This window comes from Pristiophorus japonicus, chromosome 17 (assembly GCF_044704955.1).
Source record: "Pristiophorus japonicus isolate sPriJap1 chromosome 17, sPriJap1.hap1, whole genome shotgun sequence".
Lineage (NCBI taxonomy): Eukaryota > Metazoa > Chordata > Chondrichthyes > Pristiophoridae > Pristiophorus > Pristiophorus japonicus.
The window spans coordinates 38734954-38760363 of NC_091993.1; the positions used below are offsets into that span (position 1 = coordinate 38734954).

The following is a 25410-nucleotide window of genomic DNA, read 5'->3' on the forward strand; positions in this document are numbered from 1 at the left end:
CTTGTAGGTTCTGTAACATACTGTTCTAAGAAACAATCCCGTATGCATTCTATGAATTCCTCCTCCAGGCTACCCCGTGCGATTTGATTTGACCAATCGATATGTTGGTTAAAAGGACGAAGGCAAACTGATTAGCTTGCTCAAAAGCAATTTCTAGATTATTTTATCTGCCATTTGTATTCCTCAATAACTGAATTTTTAATGTCCAAAATAAGGTTGTAAACAAAATCAAAACATTGAATTACGTACTTCACAGTAACGTTGGCCAGTATAGCGGTCAGCGGCGAAGCAAAGGCATTACGATCTCTGTGGTGAGGTTTGGTTTTTCGACATTCAGTTGAAATCAGTGTAAGTTAATGGGGAATCCCCAAACGCGAGCTGCTGTGACGTCAACAAGCAATCGAACCGCCTTTCACGACCACTGTACGTCTCAAAGCGCATTACAGCCAATTAAGTACTGTTTTAATGTAGGAAACATGATATGTGTGCACACTAGGTCCATGTAGCAGAGCTGGTTTCCAGTCGTCTTGGGTAATCCTTGCCACTGGACCAAGACCTAGCTTTGTCAAGCCCGTGTGGTGGCTGGTATGCAACGGCCACCACACGTTAAAAAAATGCATGCACAGGCATCTTCCACCCTTGAGGATGTAGTTCGGGTCCTTCATTGAAACACCTGTGAACTCGTCCTTTTTTGGCGTGGAAGCAAGTCATCCTCGTTTCGAGGGACTGCCTATGATGGTGATGTGGGAAACACGGCAGCGAATTTGCACACAGTAAGTCTCACAAACAGCAATGTGATAATGATCAGATAATCTGTTGTTTTAGTGATGTTGATTGAGGGATAAATATTGGCCCAAGACACCAGGGAGAACAGTAGTGCCATGGAATCTTTTACGTCCCACGAGAGAGAGAAGATGGGCCTCGGTTTAACGTCTCATCCGAAAGATGGCACCTCCAACAGTACAGCTCTGCACTGAAGTGTCCGTCTAGATTTATGTGCTCAAGTCCCTGGAGCGTGACTTGAACTCACAACCTTCTGACCCAGAGGCTAGGGTGCTACCCACTGAGCCACAGTTGACACTGCAGAATTCTCATGGGAATTCACAGGATCCAGGAAGTGAATAAGCTCCTTTTATTCTAACTTTAAAAAAATGTTCGAGAGCAAAACATAGATTGGGGCTCTCACATGGGGAAAAGGTAAACCTGAAATAAAGATGAACAAACTTTAAAAAAAAAAAATTTGAAGCTTCTTAAATATTGTAATTTTTAACATAGTTGGAAAAATTTGACACGTCACAATATTCAAATTGGCAGTCAGTATGCTTTTAAAACCCCAGTTGCACCTATTCCAACAAGGCCTAACTTTTAGTGGGGTATGTCACAGCGATATTACCGCAGAAATGCTCGTTTTTGTCAGTTTTACTGATTGGTGTTGGAGGAGGGGGTCACAGCGCAGCCTGTGTCGGAGCAGTGAATGACTGACTGCAGCTTCAGGAATTCCGCTTTCAGATGTGCATGCACTAAATCCTGAAGTTGCATCGGTTTCAATGGGGTAATAACAGCAAATGTCATTAGATTGCCGTTATTACATACCGCAAGTTCCGGGCCATTAAGTTTGCCCATGTAATTGGGCTTTTACATAGAAACATAGAAACATAGAAAATAGGTGCAGGAGTAGGCCATTCGGCCCTTCTAGCCTGCACCGCCATTCAATGAGTTCATGGCTGAACATGCAACTTCAGTACCCCATTCCTGCTTTCTCACCATACCCCTTGATCCCCTTAGTAGTAAGGACTTCATCTAACTCCTTTTTGAATATATTTAGTGAATTGACCTCAACAACTTTCTGTGGTAGAGAATTCCACAGGTTCACCACTCTCTGGGTGAAGAAGTTTCTCCTCATCTCGGTCCTAAATGGCTTCCCCCTTATCCTTAGACTGTGTCCCCTGGTTCTGGACTTCCCCAACATTGGGAACATTCTTCCTGCATCTAACCTGTCTAAACCCATCAGAATTTTAAACGTTTCTATGAAGTCCCCTCTCATTTTTCTGAACTCCAGTGAATACAAGCCCAGTTGATCCAGTCTTTCTTGATAGGTCAGTCCCGCCATCCCGGGAATCTGTCTGGTGAACCTTCGCTGTACTCCCTCAATAGCAAAAATGTCCTTCCTCAGGTTAGGAGACCAAAACTGTACACAATACTCCAGGTGTGGCCTCACCAAGGCCCTATACAACTGTAGCAACACCTCCCTGCCCCTGTACTCAAATCCCCTCGCTATGAAGGCCAACATGCCATTTGCTTTCTTAACCGCCTGCTGTACCTGCATGCCAACCTTCAATGACTGATGTACTATGACACCCAGGTCTCGTTGCATCTCCCCCTTTCCTAATCTGTCACCATTCAGATAATAGTCTGTCTCTCTGTTTTTACCACCAAAGTGGATAACCTCACATTTATCCACATTATATTTCATCTGCCATGCATTTGCCCACTCACCTAACCTATCCAAGTCACTCTGCAGCCTCATAGCATCCTCCTCGCAGCTCACACTGCCACCCAACTTAGTGTCAGCCGCAAATTTGGAGATACTACATTTAATCCCCTCGTCTAGATCATTAATGTACAGTGTAAACAGCTGGGGCCCCAGCACAGAACCTTGCGGTACCCCACTAGTCACTGCCTGCCATTCTGAAAAGTACCCATTTACTCCTACTCTTTGCTTCCTGTCTGCCAACCAGTTCTCAATCCACGTCAGCACACTACCCCCAATCCCATGTGCTTTAACTTTGCACATTAATCTCTTGTGTGGGACCTTTTCGAAAGCCTTCTGAAAGTCCAAATATACCACATCAACTGGTTCTCCCTTGTCCACTCCACTGGAAACATCCTCAAAAAATTCCAGAAAATTTGTCAAGCATGATTTCCCTTTCACAAATCCATGCTGACTTGGATCTATCATGTCACCTCTGGAAAAATTTGACACTTCACAAAATTCAAATTTGCAGTCAATATGCTTTTAAAACCCCAGTTGCACCTATTCCAACAAGGCCTAACTTGTCAGCTGTGGCTCAGTGGGTAGCACACTCGTCTCTGAGACAAAAGGTTGTAGGTTCAAGCCTTCTTCCAGGGACTTGAGCACATAAATCTAGGCTGACACTCCAGTGCAGTGCTAAGGGACTGCTGCACTGTGAGATGAGACGTTAAACCGAGGCCCCGTCTACTCTCCCTCAGGTGGATGTAAAAGATCCCCTGCCACTATTTCGAAGAAGAGCAGGGGAGTTATCCCCGATGTCCTGGCCAATATTTATCCCTCAATCATCATGGCAAAGGGCACATTGTCTGGTCATTATCACATTTTTGTTTGTGGGAGTTTGCTTGTGCGCAAATTGGCTGCTGCGTTTCCTACATTACAACAGTAACCACACTCCAAAAGTACTTAATTGGCTGTCAAGCGATTTGAGACGTCTGGTGGCCGTGAAAGACGCTATTTAAATCTAAGTGTTTCCTTTTCCTTTCCTTTACTGGTTTCGTTCAAGTTTTTACAACAAGGCTCTGCCTCTCTCAAAACTTTGAACATCCGCGCAAACATGACTTTGTTTCTACAATTCCTTGGATGCTGCAGTTTGAGCATGTGAAAACGACAGATTTTTCCAACATGCATCATAAGAACATAAGAAATAGGAACAGGAGTAGGCCATTAGGGATGCGTGCAATAAAGGTACAGCAGTTATCATGGGTGGCTTTAATCTACATATTGACTGAGCTAACCAAACTGGTAGCAATGCAGTGGAGGAGGATTTCCTGGAGTGTATTAGGGATGGTTTTCTAGACCAATATGTCGAGGAACCAACTAGAGGGCTGGCCATCCTCGACTGGGTGATGTGTAATGAGAAAGGACTAATTCACAATCTTGTTGTGAGAGGCCCTTTGGGGAAGAGTGACCATAATATGGTAGAATTCTTTATTAAGATGGAGAGTGACGCAGTTAATTCAGAGACTAGGGTCCTGAACTTGGGGAAATGTAACTTCGATGGTATGAGACGTGAATTGGCTAGAATAGATTGGTGAATGATACTTAAAGGGTTGACGGTGGATAGGCAATGGCAAACATTTAAAGATCACATGGATGAACTTCAACAATTGTACATCCCTGTCTGGAGTAAAAATAAAACGGGGAAGGTGGCTCAACCGTGGCTAACAAGGGAAATTAAGGATAGTGTTAAATCCAAGGAAGAGTCATATAAATGGGCCAGAAAAAGCAGCAAACCTGAGGACTGAGAGAATTTTGTAATATAGCAGAGAAGGACAAAGGGTTTAATTAGGAGGGGGGAAATAGAGTATGAGAGGAAGCTTGCTGGGAACATAAAAAGTGACTGCAAAAGCTTCTATAGATATGTGAAAAGAAAAAGATTAGTGAAAACAAACGTAGGTCCCTTGCAGTCAGATTCAGGTGAATTTATAATGGGGAACAAAGAAATGGCGGACCAGTTGAACAAATACTTTGGTTCTGTTTTCACGAAGGAAGACACAAATAACCTACCGGAAATACTAGAGGACCGAGGGTCGAGTGAGAAGGAGGAACTGAAGGACATCCTTATAAAGCGGGAAATTGATGGGATTGAAGGCCAATAAATCCCCGGAGCCTGATAGTCTGCATCCCAGAGTATTTAAGGAAGTGGCCATAGAAATAGTGGTGATCATTTTCCAACAGGATATCGACTCTGGATCAGTTCCTATGAACTGGAGGGTCGCTAATGTAACACCACTGTTTAAAAAAGGAGGGAGAGAGAAACCGGGTAATTATAGACCAGTTAGCCTGACATCAGTCGTGGGGAAAATGTGGAATCAATTATTAAAGATGAAATAGCAGCGCATTTGGAAAGCAGTGACAGGATCGGACCAAGTCAGCATGGATATATGAAAGGGAAATCCTGCTTGACAAATCTTTTGGAATTTTTTGAGGATGTAACTAGTAGAGTGGACAAGGGAGAACCAGTGGATGTAGTGTATTTGGAGGACTTTCAAAAGGCTTTTGACAAGGTCCCAAACAAGAGATTGGTGTGCAAAAATCAAAGCACATGGTATTGGGGGTAATGAACTGACGTGGATAGAGAACTGGTTGGCAGACAGGAAGCAGAGAGTCGGGATAAATGGATCCGTTTCAGAATGGCAGGCAGTGACTAGTGGAGTGCCGCAGGGCTCAGTGCTGGGACCCCAGCTCTTTACAATATACATTAACGATTTAAATGAAGGAATTGAGTGTAATATTTCCAAGTTTGCAGATGACACTAAACTGGGTGGCAGTGTGAGCTGTGAGGAGGACGCTAAAAGGCTGCATCTCAGTCCGAAATGGCCTACCCCTTATCCTAAGCCTATGTCCTCTGGTTCTGGACTTCCCCAACATCGGGAACATTCTTCCCGCATCTAACTGTCCAGTCCCGTCAGAATCTTATACGTTTCTATGAGATCCACTCTCATCCTTCTAAACTCCAGTGAATAAAGGCCCAATTGATCCAGTCTCTCCTCATGACAGTCCAGCATTCCCTGGAATCAGCCTGGTGAACCTTCGCTGCACTCCCTTAATAGCAAGAACGTCCTTCCTCAGATTAGGAGACCACAACTGAACACAATATTCAGGTGAGGCCTCACTAAGGCCCTGTACAACTGCAGTAAGACCTCCCTGCTCCTATATTCAAATCCCCTAGCTATGAAGGCCAACATACCATTTGCCTTCTTCACCGCCTGCTGTACCTGCATGCCCACTTTCAGTGACTGATGAACCATGACACCCAGGTCTCGTTGCACCTCCCCTTTTCCTAATCTGCCGCCATTCAAATAATATTCTGCCTTTGTGTTTTTGCCCCCAAAATGGATAACCTCACATTTATCCACATTATACTGCATCTGCCATGCATTTGCCCACTCACCTAACCTGTCCAAGTCACCCTGCAGCCTCTTAGCGTCCTCCTCACAGCTCACACCGCCACCCAGTTTAGTGTCATCTGCAAACTTGGAGATATTACACTCAATTCCTTCATCTAATTCATTAATGTAGATAGTAAAGAGCTGGGGTCCCAGAACTGAGCCCTGCGGCACTCCACTAGTCACTGCCTGCCATTCTGAAAAGGACCCGTTTATCCCGACTCTCTGCTTCCTGTCTGCCAACCAGTTCTCTATCCACGTCAGTACATTACCCCCAATACCATGCACACCAATCTCTTGTTTGGGACCTTGTCAAAAGCCTTTTGAAAGTCCAAATACACCACATCCACTGGTTCTCCCTTGTGCACTCTGCAAGTTACATCCTCAAAAAATTCCAGAAGATTCGTCAAGCATGATTTCCCTTTCATAAATCCATGCTGACTTGGTCTGATCCTAGCTACCCTCCAGTCCATAGGAACTGATCCAGAGTCGATAAACTATTGGAAAATGATCACCAATGCATCCACTATTTCTATGGCCACTTTCTTAAGTACTCTGGGGTGCAGACTATCAGGCCCCGGGGATTTATCGGCCATCAATCCCATCAATTTCCCTAACACAATTTCCTGCCTGATATGGATATCCTTCAGTTCCTCCTTCTCACGAGACCCACTGTCGCCTAGTACATTCGGAAGGTTATTTGTGTCTTCCTTCGTGAAGACAGAACCGAAGTATTGGTTCAATTGGTCTGCCATTTCTTTGTTCCCCGTTATAAATTCACCTGAATCCGACTGCAAGGGACCTACGTTTGTTTTCACTAATCTTTTTCTCCTCACATATCTATAGAAGCTTTTGCAGTCAATTTTTATATTCCCTGCAAGCTTCCGCTCGTACTCTATTTTCTCCTTCTCAGTTAAACCCTTAGTCCTCCTCTGTTGAATTCTAAATTTCTCCCAGTCCTCAGGTTTGTTGCTTTTTCTAGCCAATTTATATGTCTCTTTGGCTTTAACACTATCCTTAATTTCCCTTGTTAGCCATGGTTGAGCCACCTTCCCCGTTTTATCTTTACTCCAGACAGGGATGTACAATTGCTGAAGTTCATCCATGTGATCTTTGAATGTTTGCCATTGCCATTGCTTATCCACCGTCAACCCTTTGCAACCCAATGGCCTACTCCTGCACCTATTTTCTATGTTTCTATTTTGCCCCTCGAGCCTGCTCCGGCATTCAATAAGATCATGGCTGATCTGATCATGGACTCAGCTCCACTTCCCCGCCCGCTCCCAATAACCCCTCATCTCCTTATCGTTTAAGAAACTGTCTATTTCTGTCTTAAATTTATTCAATGTCCCAGCTTCCACAGCTCTCTGAGGCAGCAAATTCCACAGATTTACAACCCTCTGAGAGAAGAAATTTCTCCTCATCTGTTTTAAATGGGTGGCCCCTTAGTCTAAGATCATGCCCTCTAGTTCTAGTCTCCCCCATCAGTGGAAACATCCTCTCTGCATCCACCTTGTAAAGCCCCCTCATAATCTTATACATTTCGATATGATCACCTCTCATTCTTCTGAACTCCAATGAGTAGAGGCCCAACCTACTCAACCTTTCCTCATAAGTCAACCCCCTCATCCCCGGAATCAACCTAGTGAACCTTCTCTGAACTGCCTCCAAAGCAAGTATATCCTTTTGTAAATATGGAAACCAAAACTGCGCACAGTATTCCAGGTGTGGCCTCACCAAAACCTTGTATAGTTGTAGCAAGACTTGCCTGCTTTTATACTCCATCCCCTTTGCAATAAAGGCCAAGATACCATTGGCCTTCCTGATCACTTGCTGTACCTGCATACTATCCTTTTGTGTTTCATGCACAAGTACCCCCAGGTCCCGCTGTACTGCAGCACTTTGCAATCTTACTCCATTTAAATAATAACTTGCTCTTTGATTTTTTCTGCCAAAGTGCATGACCTCACAAATGCCATCATTATACTCCATCTGCCAAATTTTTGCCCACTCACTTAGTCTGTATGTCCTTCTGCAGATTTTTTGTGTTCTTCTCACATTGCTTTTCCTCCCATCTTTGTATCGTCAGCAAATGTTGCACTCAGTCTCTTCTTCCAAGTCGTTATATAGATTGTAAATAGTTGGGGTCCCAGCACTGATCCCTGCGGCACCCCACTAGTTATTGGTTGCCAACCAGAGAATGAACAATTTATCCCGACTCTCTGTTCTCTGTTAGTTAGCCAATCCTCTATCCATGCTAATATCTTACCCCCAACCCCGTGAACTTTTATCTTGTGCAGTAACCTTTTATGTGGCACCTTGTCAAATGCCTTCTAGAAGTCCAAATACACCAAATTCACTGGTTCCCCTTTATTCACCCTGTTCGTTACATCCTCAAAGAACTCATAAATTTGTCAAACATGACTTCCTCTTCATAAATCCATGCTGACTCTGCCTGACCGAATTTTGCTTTTCCAAATGTCCTGCTACTGCTTCTTTAATAATGGACTCCAACATTTTACCAACCACAGATGTTAGGCTAACTGGTCTATAGTTTTCTGCTTTTTGTCTGCCTCCTTTTTTAAATAGGGGCATTACATTTGCAGTTTTCCAATCTGTTGGGACCTCCCCAGAATCCAGGGAATTTTGATAAATTAGAACCAATGCATCCACAATCCCTGCCGCTACTTCTCTTAAGACCCTAGGATGCAAGCCATCAGGTCCAGGGGATTTATCTGCCTTTAGTCCCATTATCTTACTGAGTACCACCTCCTTAGTGATTGTGATTGTGTTAAGTTCCTCCCCCCCCCATAGCCCCTTGACTATCCACTGTTGGAATATTGTTAGTGTCCTCTACCATAAAAACTGATACAAAATATTTGTTCAGACTTTCTGCCATCTCCATGTTCCTCATTACTAATTCCCTGGTCTCGTCCTTTAAGGGACCAACATTTTCTTTAGCTAATCTTTTCCTTTTTATATACCTGTAGAAACTCTTGCTATCTGTTTTTGTATTTTGTGCTAGTTTACTTTCATAGTCTTATCTTCCCTTTCTTAATCATTTTTTTAGTCGTTCCTTGCTGGCTTTTAAAAGCATCCCAGTCTTCTGTCCTCCTACTAGTTTTGGCCACTTTGTATGCCCTTGTTTTTAGTTGGTACCGTCCTTTATTTCTTTATTTAGCCATGGATGGCTATCTTTTCTCTTACACCTTTTCCTCCTCACTGGAATATATTTCTCTTGAGAGTTGTGAAATATCTCCTTAAATGTACATCACTGTTCATCAACCGTCCTACACTTTAATCTAATTTCCCAGACCACTTTACCCAACTCTGCCCTCATACCTTCATAGTCTCCTTTATTGAAGCTTAGTACGCTGGTTAGAGATCCAACTTCCTCACCCTCCATCTGAATTTGAAATTTAATCATGCTATAATCACTCATTCTGAGGGGATCCTTTACAAGGAGATTGTTTATTAATCCTGTCTCATTACACAGGACCAGATCTAAGATCGCCTGCCCCCTGGTTGGTTCCGTTACATACTGCCCAAGGAACCTGTCTCTTATGCACTCGATGAGCTCCTCCTCAAGGCTACCCTGACCAATTTGATTTGCCCAATCAATATGGAGGTTAAAATCACCCATGATTATTGCTGTTCCCTTTTTACAAGCCCCCACTATTTCCTGGTTTATGCTCCGACCAACAGAGTTGCTACTGTTTGGGGGCCTATAGACTATGCCTACCAGTGACTTTTTTCCCTTATTGTTCCTTATCTCCACCCAAACTGTTTCAACACCCTTATCATTTGAGCCAGTATCGTTTTTACTATTGCAGTGATTCCATTCTTTATCAATAGAGCTACCTCACCTCCATTTCCTTTCTGTCTGTCCTATCAGATTGTCAAGTACTCCTGAATATTTAATTCCCAGTCCTGGTCACCTTGCAACCACGTCTCTGTAATGGCTATCAGATCATACCCATTTGTCTTAATTTGGGCCATCAACTCATCTATTTTGTTACAAATGCTACGTGCATTTAGACAAAGTGTCTTTAAATTTGTTTTTTTTACTTTTTTTTCCTGCTTGTTTCCTCTCTCCTTCAAACTCACTTTCTTTATTTTCGCTTTCTAATTCCAGCTTTACTCCCCTCCCTACTGAATCTATTTTCAGGTTCCCATCCCCCTGCCAAGCTAGTTTAAACACCCCCCCCCCCCCAACAGCACTAGCAAACCCCTGCCACGAGGATATTGGTCCATGCTCTGTGAGGTGCAACCCCGTCCGGCTTGTACAGGTCCCCCTCCCCCAGAAGCGGTCCCAATGCCTCAGGAAACTAAAGCCCTCCCGTCTGCACCATCTCTCCAGCCACGTATTCAGCTACTCTCTCCTCCTATTTCTGTATTCACTAGCTCGTGGCACTGAGGGTAATCTGGAGATTACTACCTTTTGAGGTCATGCTTTTAAATCTCTCTCCTAGCTCCCTAAACTCTGCCTGCAGGACCTCATCCCTCTTCCTGCCTATGTCATTGGTACCGATGTGGACCACGACCTCTGGCTGTTCACCCCCTCCCCGCAGAATGCCCTGCAGCCGCTCAGTGACATCCTTGACCCTGGCACCACGGAGGCAACATACCATCCTGGAATCACGTCTGTGGCTGCAGAAACGCGTGTCTGCTCCCCTGACTATTGAATCCCCTACCACTAAAGCTTTTCCATTCTTTTTCCTCTACCCACCCCCCCCCTCCCCGTGCAGCTGAGCCACCCGTGGTGCCGTGGACTTGGCTCTGGCTGCACTCCCCAGAGCCACCATCGCACTCACCGGTACTCAAAACAGAGTACCGGTTGGAGAGCGAGATGGACTCAGGGGACTCCTGCCCTACCTGCCTAGTCCTCCTCTTCTGTCCGTCGGTCACCCACTCCCTCTCTGCCTGCACACTCTTAAGCTGCGGGGTGACCACCTCTAGAAACGTGCTATCCACGTAGCTCTCAGTCTCACGGATGCACTGCAGTGACCCCAGCTGTCGCTCAAGTTCCAAAACACAGAGCTCGATTTGATGCAGCTGGAGACACCTCCTGCACACATGGTCGTCCCGGCTGTGCAAAGCATCCAGGATTTCCCACATGCCACAGGATGTGCAATCCACGGGACTGAGCTGCCCTGCCATCCCTCTAGTTACACTCGCAACTATCGAGTAGAACTAAACTCGAAACCTTACCACAACGCACCTAACCGCTACTCAGCAAACAGCCGATTTAATTATCTAGCTCTCCTTGGATAATAAAGATCACATATATTTACTTGCAGTTCCTACTTACAGCAATGCCAAAGGTTTCCTACTGAAAAGAAAAAGAAAAATACTCACCAACCCACCAGCCAATCACTTACCTGCTTGGCTGTGACGACGACACTTCGATTTCGATTTTTTTTAAAAACTTTCTGTCCCTGCACCATCTGGCTCCTCCCGAACTCCTGCTCCCGCTGCTGTGGCTCCTCCCGACTCTCGGGCCCTTTATCAGGGCCTGGAACTCCCGCTCCCGCTGCTGTGGCTCCTCCCGACTCTCGGGCCCCTTTCATGGCTGATCTGATCTTGGCCTCAACTCCACTTTCCTGTCTAGTCCCCATAACCCTTGACTCCCTTATCGTTCAAAAATCTGTCTATCTGCGCCTTGAATATATTCAATGGCCCAAACTCTACAGCTCTCTGGGGTACAGAATTCCAAAGATTCACAACCCTCATTCTGTAACAGGATTTCTGAGTCCCTTTTCCAAATTGTTTGAAAATCAGTTGGAAAATGCATTTAACAGTTTTATTCCAGTGACGGTTCACATTTAAATGATTAAATCCTTTTTTTTTTGCTTGATGGAGACACCCGCTGGCATCTGGTGTTTGCTTTGGCCCTTGGAGTACAGTGGAAAGGTTTTTCTGTAAAATCCTGATGACATAACCCATTAACTTTAGTAGGAGAAGGAAAATTACATCTTTGTGACTGACTTCAAGACCGACTATTCAGAGAATGTCAGAAACAAGCTGCAAAATGAATTTTCAAAGATTTCTTCAGTAAGGGAGGGATTAGACCAGCTGTGCTTTCTGTTCATATTTGGAAACCATTATTGTTTATATTCGCAGTAGAAATGGCAAATGATGTCTGTCTTCCATGTGTAACTACTTGTTTGTCTTCCCAAACTGAAAACGAGATGAACTTTGGAAGCTTTTTTAAGATTATAATTTAGAGAAAAATGAACACCTGATTATAGACAAGGTTTCTCTCTGGTGCTTAGATTTGAGAATTACACAACAATCATGCTTTACCTAAAGATTGTTTATAGAGCTGCATTTGCTAAGGGGGCACTAATTAGCCTTTCACTGGAGATGTGCACCTCTTCTCTTCTTCCACACAACAGTTTGTGGTCCAGGATCAGCAGCAGTGCGAAGATAAGCCAGGATCCTCCTCACAGAGATGCTAAATCCCACAACCATCCTCTTTGTTATTACCTATGTCCATCCCAGTGCATATTGCTTACCATCCTGATGTATAACGTGGGATTTAAAACAAAAAGTAAGAAATAAAAATTGAGTACAGAAGTTAAGGAGCATATAATAACCAAGGCATCTGATTTGTAGTGTTCATAGAAACAATGGACAGAGTCAGGGCATTTAATTCCCAGAGCACATTTAAAATTTTAGAATTCCAAGTAATAAAACTATAATTTCACTTAGTGAGTTACCATAAATCAGTAGTCCTGATAATATTACATTATGTAACTTATCGAGAATTGCCCCAGATCAGCTAATATTCAAAAACCAGTGTGTCCGGTATGCAATTTATTCAAATTCTTGGAGTGATAGTTGGCTGATATTCTAATTGTGCCACTTAATTTACTTGTGGTCTATTCAAGCTGAAACTGCTTTTAAAAAATTATTTTTTTCTTCAGCAAAATATGTAATGTCATAGAAACATAAAACGATGAACTATTTCACAATAACATGACTAACCTTAACTGTCAATTATCTTCTGTCCCTTTTGAGTATCTTAGTTAATGTTTTTACCTCTCTCAAAAGCCCGGCCTTTGACTTGGATATGTTTTGCACAGCGCCATGACTGTGTAACTGAAGGAAAGTCCTGCAGTCTAAGCTTGTGCAGTGTGTACAGTTTCCCAGAATATATTAGTAGGACTTTGTGAGCTTGTGAGCTTCAGCCTTCAACAGTATATGGTTGGTTGTTTTGTCCATACTATTTGAAGAACAGCTAGAGGATAAATTGCAAGAGTTTTATTAAATTAATGTGTGAGTGTTGAGAGATTGTCTGAAAGAGAGAGGAGACTTTATATTTATTCATACTACTGTGGTATTTATCTAAGGAAAATTGGATCTGTCTTTTTCCAGAAATGAATGGAAAATTAATTTAAAAAAACACTTAATTCAATATCTTTGTGGAGATCTCTCAAAAGGGCAGAATTGTGTTTTAATATGGGATTTAGCCCATTGGGAGATTCCTTGGGTCTGTCAGTACTGTCACACCCCAACACCCTCCCTCCCCTCCAGTGCTGACACACCCACGGAATCCACCAATGGGTAAATTGCATATTACAAACCAATTCTGCCAAGTTACAGGACCCTCACCCCATTCTTGCTAAACTTGAGCACATCCCCACCTCATTGCTCTAGGCCTCCTACCCTGGCTCTATTAAACCCCAAGTGCCACTAAAGTCGAGGTGCATTTTGTTTTATTCCGTATCCTGGGCTTTAAATAAGCTAATTGATGGTAGATGTAGTAGCATGTCGTATGTTACCATACCTGTGAAGTAACCATCAAACAAAAATTGCAATTTGCATCAAATGACCCGAGAACATCAAAAAATACTTACTTAATTCACTGTCTCTGAGAACATCTGATATAAACCTCTTTCTAAAAAATTTTAGCAGTCATATGTACCCTGCCCTGACCTCACGTGCCAACATTACTTTGAATGGCATAGCTTCTGACTCACTGTGAGCAGTGCCACAGGACATCTAATGATATACATACAAGCCATGCGCCCATCCTGAGACATAACATTGAGAGGTGGTGTGACAGGTAAAGTCTTCCTGTCAGGTAAAGTCCATCTGAGAGAGCAGACAGGGCCTCGGTTTAATATCACATCCGAAAGACGAAGAATCACAAAAACAAGGATATCGTACCTTTCTTGACCTGTTCTGGCCTCACTTTTCTGTGCTTACATCATGATGTTTTATATGGATGGGTGGAATTCAAAATGTTTTGCTTACACTGCAGCATAAATAATTTATGGATCTTTGGCTCTCCAGCGGTGGCTGCAGTGCTTCTCCCATTGCAAGGGTCTGCTTGGGTTACAGAGCGGGCGTGCTGCCAGCAGCTGCTGGCTGGCTCCTTGTTCATGTTTGCATTGCTGGTAAATTGCTGGACTCAGATTTCCATTGCTGATTGACGGGGAAGCTCCCTGTGGTGTGGAAAATTTAAATTCGCCGATTTAACTGCACGCACAAAAGCGGACAGGTAGGCTGTTGGCCTGCAGTAGTCATGTCCCACAACTCAGTGGCTTTACAACCAGCCGCAGCCTTGCCTGCCCACTCTTAAATCCTGTTACAATTGGATGGATTGAGTGATGTGCCAACTCCTCCATTTGTTTCCTTGTTTTTTTTTATGTTACATTTTTAGGAGAGGCAATTGTAGCAGATTTAGTTTATCTTCGAACATAGGAACAGGAGTATTTGTGTTTTGTGATTTCTGTGCAGTACTGAGGCAGTGCTGCACTGTCGGGGGGGCAGTACTGAGGCAGTGCTGCACTGTCGGGGGGGGCAGTACTGAGGCAGTGCTACACTGTCGGGAGCTCAGTACTGAGGGAGCGCCGCATTGTCGGAGGGTCAGTACTGAGGGAGTGCTGCACTGTCGGAGGGTCAGTACTGAGGCAGTGCTGCACTATCGGAGGGGCAGTACTGAGGGAGTGCTGCACTGTCGGGGGGGGGGGGGGGATCAGTACTGAGGCAGTGCTGCACTGTCGGAGGGTCAGCACTGAGGCAGTGCTGCACTATCGGAGGGGCAGTACTGAGGGAGTGCAGCACTGTCGGAGGGTCAGTACTGAGGGAGTGCAGCACTGTCGGAGGGTCAGTACTGAGGGAGTGCTGCACTGTCGGAGGGGCAGTACTGAGGGAGTGCTGCACTGTCGGAGGGACAGTACTGAGGCAGTGCTGCACTGTCAGAGGAGGAGTACTGAGGCAGTGCTGCACTGTCGGACGGGCAGTACTGAGGGAGTGCTGCACTGTTGGAGGGGCAGTACTGAGGGAGTGCTGCACTGTCGGGGGTTCAGTACTGAGGGAGTGCAGCACTGTTGGAGGGGCAGTATTGAGGCAGTGCTGCACTGTCGGAGGGTCAGTACTGAGGCAGTGTATCACTATCGGGGGGCAGTACTGAGGGAGCGCTGCACTGTCGAAGGGTCAGTACTGAGGCAGTGCTGCACTGTCGGAGGGTCAGTACTGAGGTAGTGCTGCACTGTCGGAGGGTCAGTACTGAGGCAGTGCTGCACTGTCGGAGGCGCCATCTTTCGGATGAGACATTAAACAGAGGCCCCGTTTTCCCTCTTTGGCGACATCAACGATTCAATGGCACTTTCTAAGAAGAGCAAGGGAGTTCTACCGAGTGTTCTGGACAATATTTATCCCTCTACCAATAGTGAAAATGGAAGATCTGGCCATTATCACATTGCTGTTTGTGGGACCTTGCTGTATGCAAATTGGCTGCCACGTTTCCTACAACAGTGACTGCATTTCAAAAATACTTCATGGCTTTAAAGCAGTTTGGGACGTCCTGAGGTTGTAAAAGGCGCTATAGAAATGCAAATTCATTTTTCTTTTTCGTTCTGGATTTCAACCGTAACCTGGGTTTGGGTCTCTCCCAGACTTGCCTTTCCAATTTAGAGGCCCTACTCAAGTAACTCGAGCTCTCTGTGACTGCTGCCCTCCTAGCGTCTGTTTTGGGGCTCCCACTACCACAGCCTCAATGGGGGTTTGCTACTAAGTTGGGACACATTGAGGTGCTGCTGCAGTCTGCGAGGAGCAGTTTTAAGTGGGAGAAATGGGCTCATTCAATGTTGTGGCAATAATAACTTGCATTTGTGCAGTGCATTTAATGTAGACAATGACCCAAGGCACTTAACAGACTAGTGGTAAGAGGAACTGAACACTGGGCAAAGATGAAGAGGTTAGGAGGGGTGGCTGAAGTTTTTTGGGTGCAAAAATGGGTTTTACGAAGGTTTTTAAAGTAGGAGAAAGAAATAGAGAGGTGGTGAGGTCTCTGGGAAGGGAATTCCAGCCAGCAGGGCATAGGCACCTCAAAGTTCCTCTTCAAATCTCTGCCTCACGTGTTGGGGCGGAGAGGAGTGAGATGCTCTGGAGGTCAGACTGGGATGACCACCTGAGCATAGGTTCATGGTTATAGGTCCATGAGAATGGGAGAGAGGTGGTTGAACAGGCCTCAGTACGTGATAGGCAACTATATTTTGGCCAATTTGGGAGTTTCTGGATTGCCAGCAAGAAGACCATTGAAGTAACTGATTAGCTGAGTTTGTTCTACTGCTTCTCTGCTTTCTATATTTTCATGAGCAGTAGAATCAGCACTCAGGAAATCAGCATATGTGTCAGTCCCAATACTGAGTGAGCAGGCTTACAACTCCCACTGTGATGAATTCACTTTTTAGTGACAAAACATTAAATAAGCATATGTCGAAATATGGCAGTGTTATTTGCTGATTGTTTTAGATCTCATGGTCCGGCAATGCTTTGAATTAAAAATTCTCATCTTTGTGTTCAAATCCCTCCCTGGCCTCGCCCCTCCCTATATCCGTAACCTCCTCGAGCCTACAGCCTTCCAAGATCTCTGTGCCCTTCCAATTCTAACATCTTGTGCATCCCTTATTTGCATCATTGGCGGCCGTGCTTTCTGCCACTTAGGTCCTAAGCTCTGGATTTCTCTCCCTAAACTTCTCCGCCTCTCTACCAATTATTATTTAATTATTTTTTGGTCCGCGTGCCCCCTTTAATGGGCTGCATGGGCTATTCAAAATTCTGCGCATGCACGGTTTTTCTGTTTAAAATCCGCTGCGTGGGACGTCTAGAGTGCTGCCTGACCGCGCAGCTTAAAGGAAACATTGTTCTCTCCCTCTCTCTTTTACGCCACTCCTTAAAATCCGCCTGTTTCACCTGTCCTAATATCACCTTATGTGGCTCGGTGTCATATTTTGATTAATATCGCTCATGTGAAGCTCCTTGGGATGTTTTACTACTTTAAAGGTGCTATATTAATGCAAGTTGTTGTTACTGATCAGACCGATTCTCCAGACTGACCCTCCACAGCTCTCTGGAGTAGAGAATTCCAAAGATTCACAACCCTTTGAGTGAAGAAATTTCTCCTCATCTCAGTCCTAAATGGCCGACCCCTTATTCTGTGACCCCTGGTTTTAGACTCCCCAGCCAGAGGAAACATCTCCCTGCATCTACCCTGTCAAGCCCTGTAAGAATTTTTATGTTTCAATGAGATCACCTCCCATTCATGTAAATTCCATGTAATATAAGCCTAGTCTCCTCAATCTCGCACAATAGGACAATCCCCCCATCCCAGGAATCAGTCTGGTGAAACTTGGTTGCAGTCCCTCTAATCTCATTCTGGTTCCACCAGGTCCCTTTGAACCCAAGCCCAACTTTCACCCCTGTTCCCTGCAGCCTGAGCTCATGTCTCCTTGCCACCTCGCAGTTTCTCTTTCATTCATATTTATTACAGCAACTCCTAGACGTTGGGCTGGATGCCTCTGTTTTAGCCCCGGAGGAGCGGCAATGGCGGCGATAAGCTCTTCTGGAAGGGCGGTCAGCTTTCAGTGCCCTGCGGGGGTTTTCGGGGCCTGTTTTGCGGGGGCGAGGAGCAGCACTGCCTGGAAGAGTTGAGCTGGTGTGCAACGCCCCTGGTTGCGACACTGGCTCGCTTTTGGACTCCCGCCCGACCCGTAGTGCCCCGCAGCGCGTCCTGCTGGGACTGCCTGTGAAAACGGGCAGCTGCCCAATATTGCTGACTGAGGCGCAAACTGTTCCTGGGCGCAAACTTTACCGCCCCGCCACCATTACCGCCCTGAAATCAGCAAAGTGAAAAACCTAGCCCGTTATCTTTGCATTCAAATGGCTTTTTCCTCAATTAAATGAAAGTTAAATCGGCCAGTCGATCTGATTACATCGCTTTCCCACCGGGCAAGTTGGGTTAAGGTTTGTTAGCTTGCCTTTTTAATTCAATTATTTCAGGAAGATGTGACCTAAAATACAGAATTTTTTTCCCCTATTTTCAACAAGATGGAAGCTGCTTTCCTCACCGGCCTGACTCCTTGCTGTTCTCCAGTGACCAATACTGGAAATGGTGATGTTGGGTTAGCACAGGATTGATTGGTCTTGGCTGTGATGCCCACCATGGTTGAATACTCTGCTAACACACTGTAGTCTCATATGTGAGGAGCAGGCACGTATGAGCAGGGTGACCAGAACCAGAGGAACAGTCTGGATGCGAGTTACTACCTTCAGGAGAGGAAGGGGGGAAAACATTGAAATTATAGAAAAGAATTATGGCTAAAATTTGTTCCTTGTTTTGATATTTTCTCACTTTGCCATCACGCATTCCAGGTCAGATTAAGTCTCCCTTTGCTTTGCCTGAACCACCTGCCAGGGTCGCTACCTCAGAAGAGCAACTCCTGCTGTATTATTGTGAATTGTTTATTCGCCATTCTTACGGCCTCCCGAGTAAGGTTGCGGCTAATGGACAATTTCGTGCTGTGTGCTTTCACCTGATTGGTGTCGCCCGGGTTTGAACCAGGGCCGTGATTTTAAAGGATGGTGTGGTACGCCCCGGGATAAACAATATTTTGTATTCTGAAGCCTGGTGTGAATGCAGATTGTGACCCACAGCTGGTGGGCTTCTCAGTAGGAATTGATCAATAATGATACTATACGAGGAAATCTTTTTTTGGTTGCAGAATTGAGCAGTTTGTCCAGATGTACAGCCAGAAAGTGGGTATCAGTGCTGACGTGTTGCTGAAGACTCTTTGGGGTGACTACTATCTGAATACAAAGGCAAAGAAGATAATGAAAGGAGCACAGGTATGTCATCTAACGTACAGATAATTCCAGTAAAAGTTAAAGTATGTTTAACACAAAGTAATAAAGTGGTACTGAGTCTGAGGCTGGCCAGACTGCAGTATTCTTTTAAAATTCTACTCATCAGAAGTGTAACAAGGCTATGTGAGCTGAATGGCTCTTGTGAGGATCCCAGGCTTGATTGTGTCACCATTATCATAGGCAGTCCCTCGAAACGAGGATGACTTGCTTCCACGCCAAAAAGGGATGAGTTTACAGGTGTTTCAATGAAGGACCTAATATTCCAGATCCCAAACTACATCTTGAAGGGTGGAAGATGCCTGTGCGTGGATTTTTTTTAACATGTGGTGGCCGTTGCACACCAGCCACCACACGGGCTTGACAGACCAGTTCTGCTGCAAGGGCCTAGTGCGCACACATATCGCAGTGTGGGCTGGCCCGTGCTGCCCCTGGGCCCTTGCCTCTTCTGGCCCCGAACTCACGCCTCTCCCGTACTGGGCTGTTGGCCCACCTCTGCTGAGATGGCAGTGAGACATTGCAGTTGGACTCTGGCCTCAGGCTTGCACGGAACAATTGGGCAGAGTTCCCTTGCTTCATTGCTGTCTGATGACCTCTACCACAAATTGTGTGCATTTAGGTTAGGACAATATTAGCATGGACATTGATATGTCCTTACTATACAGTATAAATGCACACGAGGCCCATACTTGAGGGAAGGTCACTCTGTGACCAGTTACCTTTATTACCAAGACCTCAAGTGATGAAGGTGGGTGGAGCTTCCCCTTTTATACCTGAAAGTCCAGGTTAGGAGTGTCTCCCACAAGTTCACCCCCTTGTGGTCAATGTTCTCAAGGTGTATAACTTAGGTCAGCTTATACATGGGTTACAATGATAGTTGAATACATGACATCACCTCCCCCCAAAGTCTTACTGTGATCACAGGTTAAGTCTCTCTGGTGGTTTACGCTCCCTTGTAGAGTGCCTGAGTTGGGGCTCCGGTTGTTGGGCGCTGGCCTGAGTGTCTGCTGTTTGCGGTGCCTCAGGCCTGTCCGGACTGCCCACAGTGACTGGGCTCTCCTCCACTTGGTTCCGGTGTTCAGTCACCTGTGGTGGAGTAAACTCTACATCGTGTTCTTCCTCTGCTTCTTCTCTGGGGCTGCTGAACCTCCTTTTAGTTTGATCCATGTGTTTGTGGCAGATTTGTCCATTGGTAAGTTTAACTACTAAAACCCTATTCCCCTCTTTGGCAATCACAGTGCCTGCAAGCCATTTGGGCCCTGCAGCGTAATTAAGGACAAAAACAGAGTCATTGACATCAATACGTGCGAGGCCCCTTGGGGCAGAGTGACCATAATATGGTGGAATTCTACATTAGGATGGAGAATGAAACAGTTAATTCAGAGACCATGGTCCAGAACTTAAAGCAGGGTAACTTTGAAGGTATGAGGCGTGAATTGGCTAGGATAGATTGGCGAATGATTGGTTGACAGTGGATGGGCAATGGCAGACATTTAGAGACCACATGGATGAACTACAATAATTGTACAACCCTGTCTGGCGTAAAAATAAAAAAGGGAAGGTGGCTCAACCGTGGCTGTCAAGGGAAATCAGGGATAGTATTAAAGCCAAGGAAGTGGCATACAAATTGACCAGAAATAGCAGTGAACCTGGGGACTGGGAGAAATTTAAAACTCAGCAGAGGAGGACAAAGGGTTTGATTAGGGCAGGGAAAATAGAGTACGAGAGGAAGCTTGCAGGGAACATTAAGGCGGACTGCAAAAGTTTCTATAGATATGTAAAGAGAAAAAGGTTAGTAAAGACAAACGTAGGTCCCCTGCAGTCAGAATCAGGGGAAGTCATAATGGGGAACAAAGAAATGGCGGACCGATTGAACAAGTACTTTGGTTCGGTATTCACGAAGGAGGTCACAAACAACCTTCCGGATATAAAAGGGGTCAGAGGGTCTAGTAAGAAGGAGGAACTGAGGGAAATCCTTATTAGTCGGGAAATTGTGTTGGGGAAATTGATGGGATTGAAGGCCGATAAATCCCCAGGGTCTGATGGACTGCATCCCAGAGTACTTAAGGAGGTGGCCTTAGAAATAGCGGAGGCATTGACAGTCATTTTCCAAAATTCCATAGACTCTGGATCAGTTCCTATCGAGTGGAGGGTAGCCAATGTAACCCCACTTTTTAAAAAAGGAGGGAGAGAGAAAACAGGGAATTATAGACCGGTCAGCCTGACATCAGTAGTGGGTAAAATGATGGAATCAATTATTAAGGATGTCATAGCAGCACATTTGGAAAGAGGTGACATATGACAGGTCCAAGTCAGCATGGATTTGTGAAAGGGAAATCATGCTTGACAAATCTGGAATTTTTTGAGGATGTTTTCAGTAGAGTGGACAAGGGAGTTGATGTGGTATATTTGGACTTTCAGAAGGCTTTCGACAAGGTCCCACACAAGAGATTAATGTGCAAAGTTAAAGCACATGGGATTGGGGGTAGTGTGCTGACATGGATTGAGAACTGGTTGGCAGACAGGAAGCAAAGAGTAGGAGTAAATGGGGACTTTTCAGAATGGCAGGCAGTGACTAGTGGGGTACCGCAAGGTTCTGTGTTGGGGCCCCAGCTGTTTACATTGTACATTAATGATTTGGATGAGGGGATTAAATGTAGTATCTCCAAATTTGCGGATGACACTAAGTTGGGTGGCAGTGTGAGCTGCGAGGAGGATGCTATGAGGCTGCAGAGTGACTTGGATAGGTTAGGTGAGTGGGCAAATGCATGGCAGATGAAGTATAATGTGGATAAATGTGAGGTTATCCACGTTGGTGGTAAAAACAGAGAGACAGACTATTATCTGAATGGTGACAGATTAGGAAAAGGGGAGGTGCAACGAGACCTGGGTGTCATGGTACATCAGTCATTGAAGGTTGACATGCAGGTAAAGCAGGCGGTTGAGAATGCAATGGGATTTGAGTACAGGGGCAGGGAGGTATTGCTACAGTTGTACAGGGCCTTGGTGAGGCCACACCTGGAGTATTGTGTACAGTTTTGGTCTCCTAACTTGAGGAAGGACATTCTTGCTATTGAGGGAGTGCAGCGAAGGTTCACCAGACTGATTCCCGGGATGGCGGGACTGACATATCAAGAAAGTCTGGATCAACTGGGCTTGTATTCACTGGAGTTCAGAAGAATGAGAGGGGATCTCATAGAAACGTTTAAAATTCTGACAGGTTTAGACAGGTTAGATGCAGGAAGAATGTTCCCAATGTTGGGGAAGTCCAGAACCAGGGGTCACAGTCTAAGGATAAGGGGTAAGCCATTTAGGACCGAGATGAGGAGAAACTTCTTCACCCAGAGAGTGGTGAACCTATGGAATTCTCTACCACAGAAAGTTGTTGAGGCCAATTCACTAAATATATTCAAAAAGGAATTGGATATAGTCCTTACTACTAGGGGGATCAAGGGGTATGGCAAGAAAGCAGGAATGGGGTACTGAGGTTGCATGTTCAGCCATGAACTCATTGAATGGCAGTGCAGGCTCGAAGGGCTGAATGACCTGCTCCTGCACCTATTTTCTATGTTTCTAATACACCGCGCCCTTGCATTCCTGTCATGGTAGTCACATTGTGACTGATACCTGCTCGCAACAATTTCTTTCATAGTAGGATGTATAAGGGATAACCTGGTTTTGAGCGTCCTTTTCATTAGCAGCTCTGCGGGTGGAACCCCTGTGAGCGAGTGTGGTCGGGATCTATTGGCCAACAGGAGGCGTGATAAGTGGCTTTGTAGAGAACCCCCTTGGATTCTGAGCATCCCCTGTTTGATTATCTGCACTGCTCGCTCCGCCTGGCCGTTTGAGGCCGGCTTGAACGGTGCCATTCTGACATGGTTGATTCCATTGCCTGCCATGAAGTCCTGGAATTCAATGCTTGTGAAGCACGGGCCATTGTCGCTGACCAAGACATTCGGTAGCCCATGGGCGGCGAACATTGCCCATAGACTTTCTACCGTAGCAGAGGATGTCCTTGAATTTAAAATGGCACACTCAATCCATTTGGAGTAGGCGTTTACTACAACCAAAAACATTTTTCCCATGAAAGGACCTGCGTAGTCCACATGGATGCGTGACCATGGCTTGGCGGGTCAGGACCAGGGGCTAAGGGGGGCTTCCCTGGGTGCGTTGCCCAGCTGAGCACACGTGTTGCACCTGCGAACACAAAGTTCCAGGTCTGCATCTATCCCTGGCCACCAAACGTGTGACCTGGCAATTGCCTTCATCATGACAATGCCCGGGTGCTCATTGTGAAGTTCTCTGATAAACACCTCTGCCCCTCTGGGGCATGACTACTCGATTTCCCCACAGTAGGCAATCGATCGGAATCGAGAGTTCATCCTTGTGCCGATGAAACGGTTTAAATTCCTCAGGGCATGCCCCGTACGTGGCTGCCCAGTCCCCATTCAGGACACATTTCTTAACTAAAGACAGTAGCGGGTCTTTATTTGTCCAGACTTTAATCTGATGGGCTGTCACAGGTGAGCCTTCGCTTTCGAAAGCTTCAACAGCCATGACCATCTCAGCATCATGCTCAGTTGCCCCCTCAGTGGTGGCTAGTGGGAGCCTGCTGAGTACATCGACGCAGTTTTCAGTGCCCAATCTGTGCCGAATTGTGTAGTCATAGGCAGCTAACGTAAGTACCCACCTCTGTATGCGAGCTGGTGCATTCACATTTATGGCCTTGTTGTCAGCCAAAAGGTATGTTAGGGGTTTGTGATCTGTCTCCAGCTCAAATTTCCTGCCAAACAGGTACTGGTGCATTTTTTTTACTGCATATACACATGCTAGCGCTTTCTTTTCTACTACCCCGTAGCCCCTTTCTGTTTGGGACAGACTTCTGGAGGCATAAGCTACCGGCTGTAACTCACCATTGGCATTTACATGCTGCAACACACACCCGACCCCATAGGACGACGCATCGCACGTTAACACAAGTTTCTTACACGGGTCATGTAACATTAACAGTTTGTTGGAGCAGAACAAGTTGCGTGCTCTATCAAAAGCCCTTTCCTGGCTGTCCCCCCAGACCCAATCGCGACCTTTGCGTAGGAGCATGTGTAGCGGCTCTAACAGCGTGCTCAATTTGGGAAGAAAGTTACCAAAATAGTTCAGGAGCCCCAGGAACGAACGCAGCTCCATCGCGTTACGGGGTCTGTGTGCTCTCTGGATCGCTTCCGTTTTGGACGCAGTGGGTCTGATCCCATCTGCTGCTACCCTCCTCCCCAGGAATTCTACCTCTGGAGCTAAGAAGACGAACTTTGCCTTTTTCAGTCGCAGCCCTACCCAGTCCAGTCTGCGTAGCACCTCCTCCAGGTTGTGGAGGTGTTCTTCAGTATCACGACCCGTGACGAGGATGTCGTCTTGAAAAACCACCATCCTTGGAATCGACTTGAGGAAGCTTTCCATATTTCGCTGAAAGATCGCGGCGGCCGAACGAATCCTGAACGGACATTTGTTATACTCAAACAACCCCTTGTGTGCCGTGATGGTGGTCAGCTTCTTCGACTCACTCGCCAGCTCCTGGGTCATGTAAGCTGAGATCAGGTCCAATTTTGAAAAAACTTTGCCACCAGATAGTGTCGCAAAGAGGTCCTCAGCTCTCGGTAGCGGGTACTGGTCTTGGAGTGACACCCAAGTGGCCTTGTAATCACCACATATCCTGACCGACCCATCAGCCTTGAGCACCAGCACGATCGGGCTCGCCCAGTCACTGAATTCGACTGGCGAGATGATGCCTTCCCTCAGCAGGTGGTCCACTTCGCATTCTATCTTTTTACGCATCACGTACGGCACCGTTCTGGCCTTGTGCTGTATTGGCCTGGCGTCCGGGTTTATGTGAATCACTGCCTTGGCCCCCATGAAAGTGCCGATGCCGGGTTGAAATAATGAGTCAAATTTGTCCAGGACCTGTGAGCATGATACTCGCTCCACAGAAGAAATTGCATTGACATCGCCCCATTTCCAGTTCATGACAGCAAGCCAACTCCTCCCCAGTAGTGCGGGACCGTCCCCCGGGACAATCCAGAGTGGCAACCTGTTCTCCGAATCTTTGTGGGTCACGACTACTGTGGCGCTGCCTAGCACCGGAATGATCTCCTTTATGTCTGTCCGTAGCTGTGCGTCAATTGGCAATAATTTTGGCCTCCTGGCCTTGGACACCCACAACCTTTCGAACTGTTTGATACTCATCAGGGACTGGCTGGCCCCCGTGTCTAGCTCCATTAATACTGGGATGTCATTGAGGAGCACTTTCATCATTATCGGTGGCGTCCTGGTATATGAACTGTA

At 45.8% G+C, this 25410-nt stretch overlaps 1 protein-coding gene across 3 annotated transcripts in view; it reads left to right on the forward strand.

The window, feature by feature from the left end:
* Nucleotides 1-25410, forward strand: part of efl1 (elongation factor like GTPase 1) — a 372345-nt gene that overhangs the window by 65502 nt on the left and 281433 nt on the right. For all 3 annotated transcript variants that reach the window (XM_070858673.1, XM_070858675.1, XM_070858674.1), the window contains exon 8: nt 18939-19062. In XM_070858673.1, coding sequence (XP_070714774.1) covers nt 18939-19062 — 124 coding nt within the window. The remainder of the gene's footprint in view (nt 1-18938; nt 19063-25410) is intronic.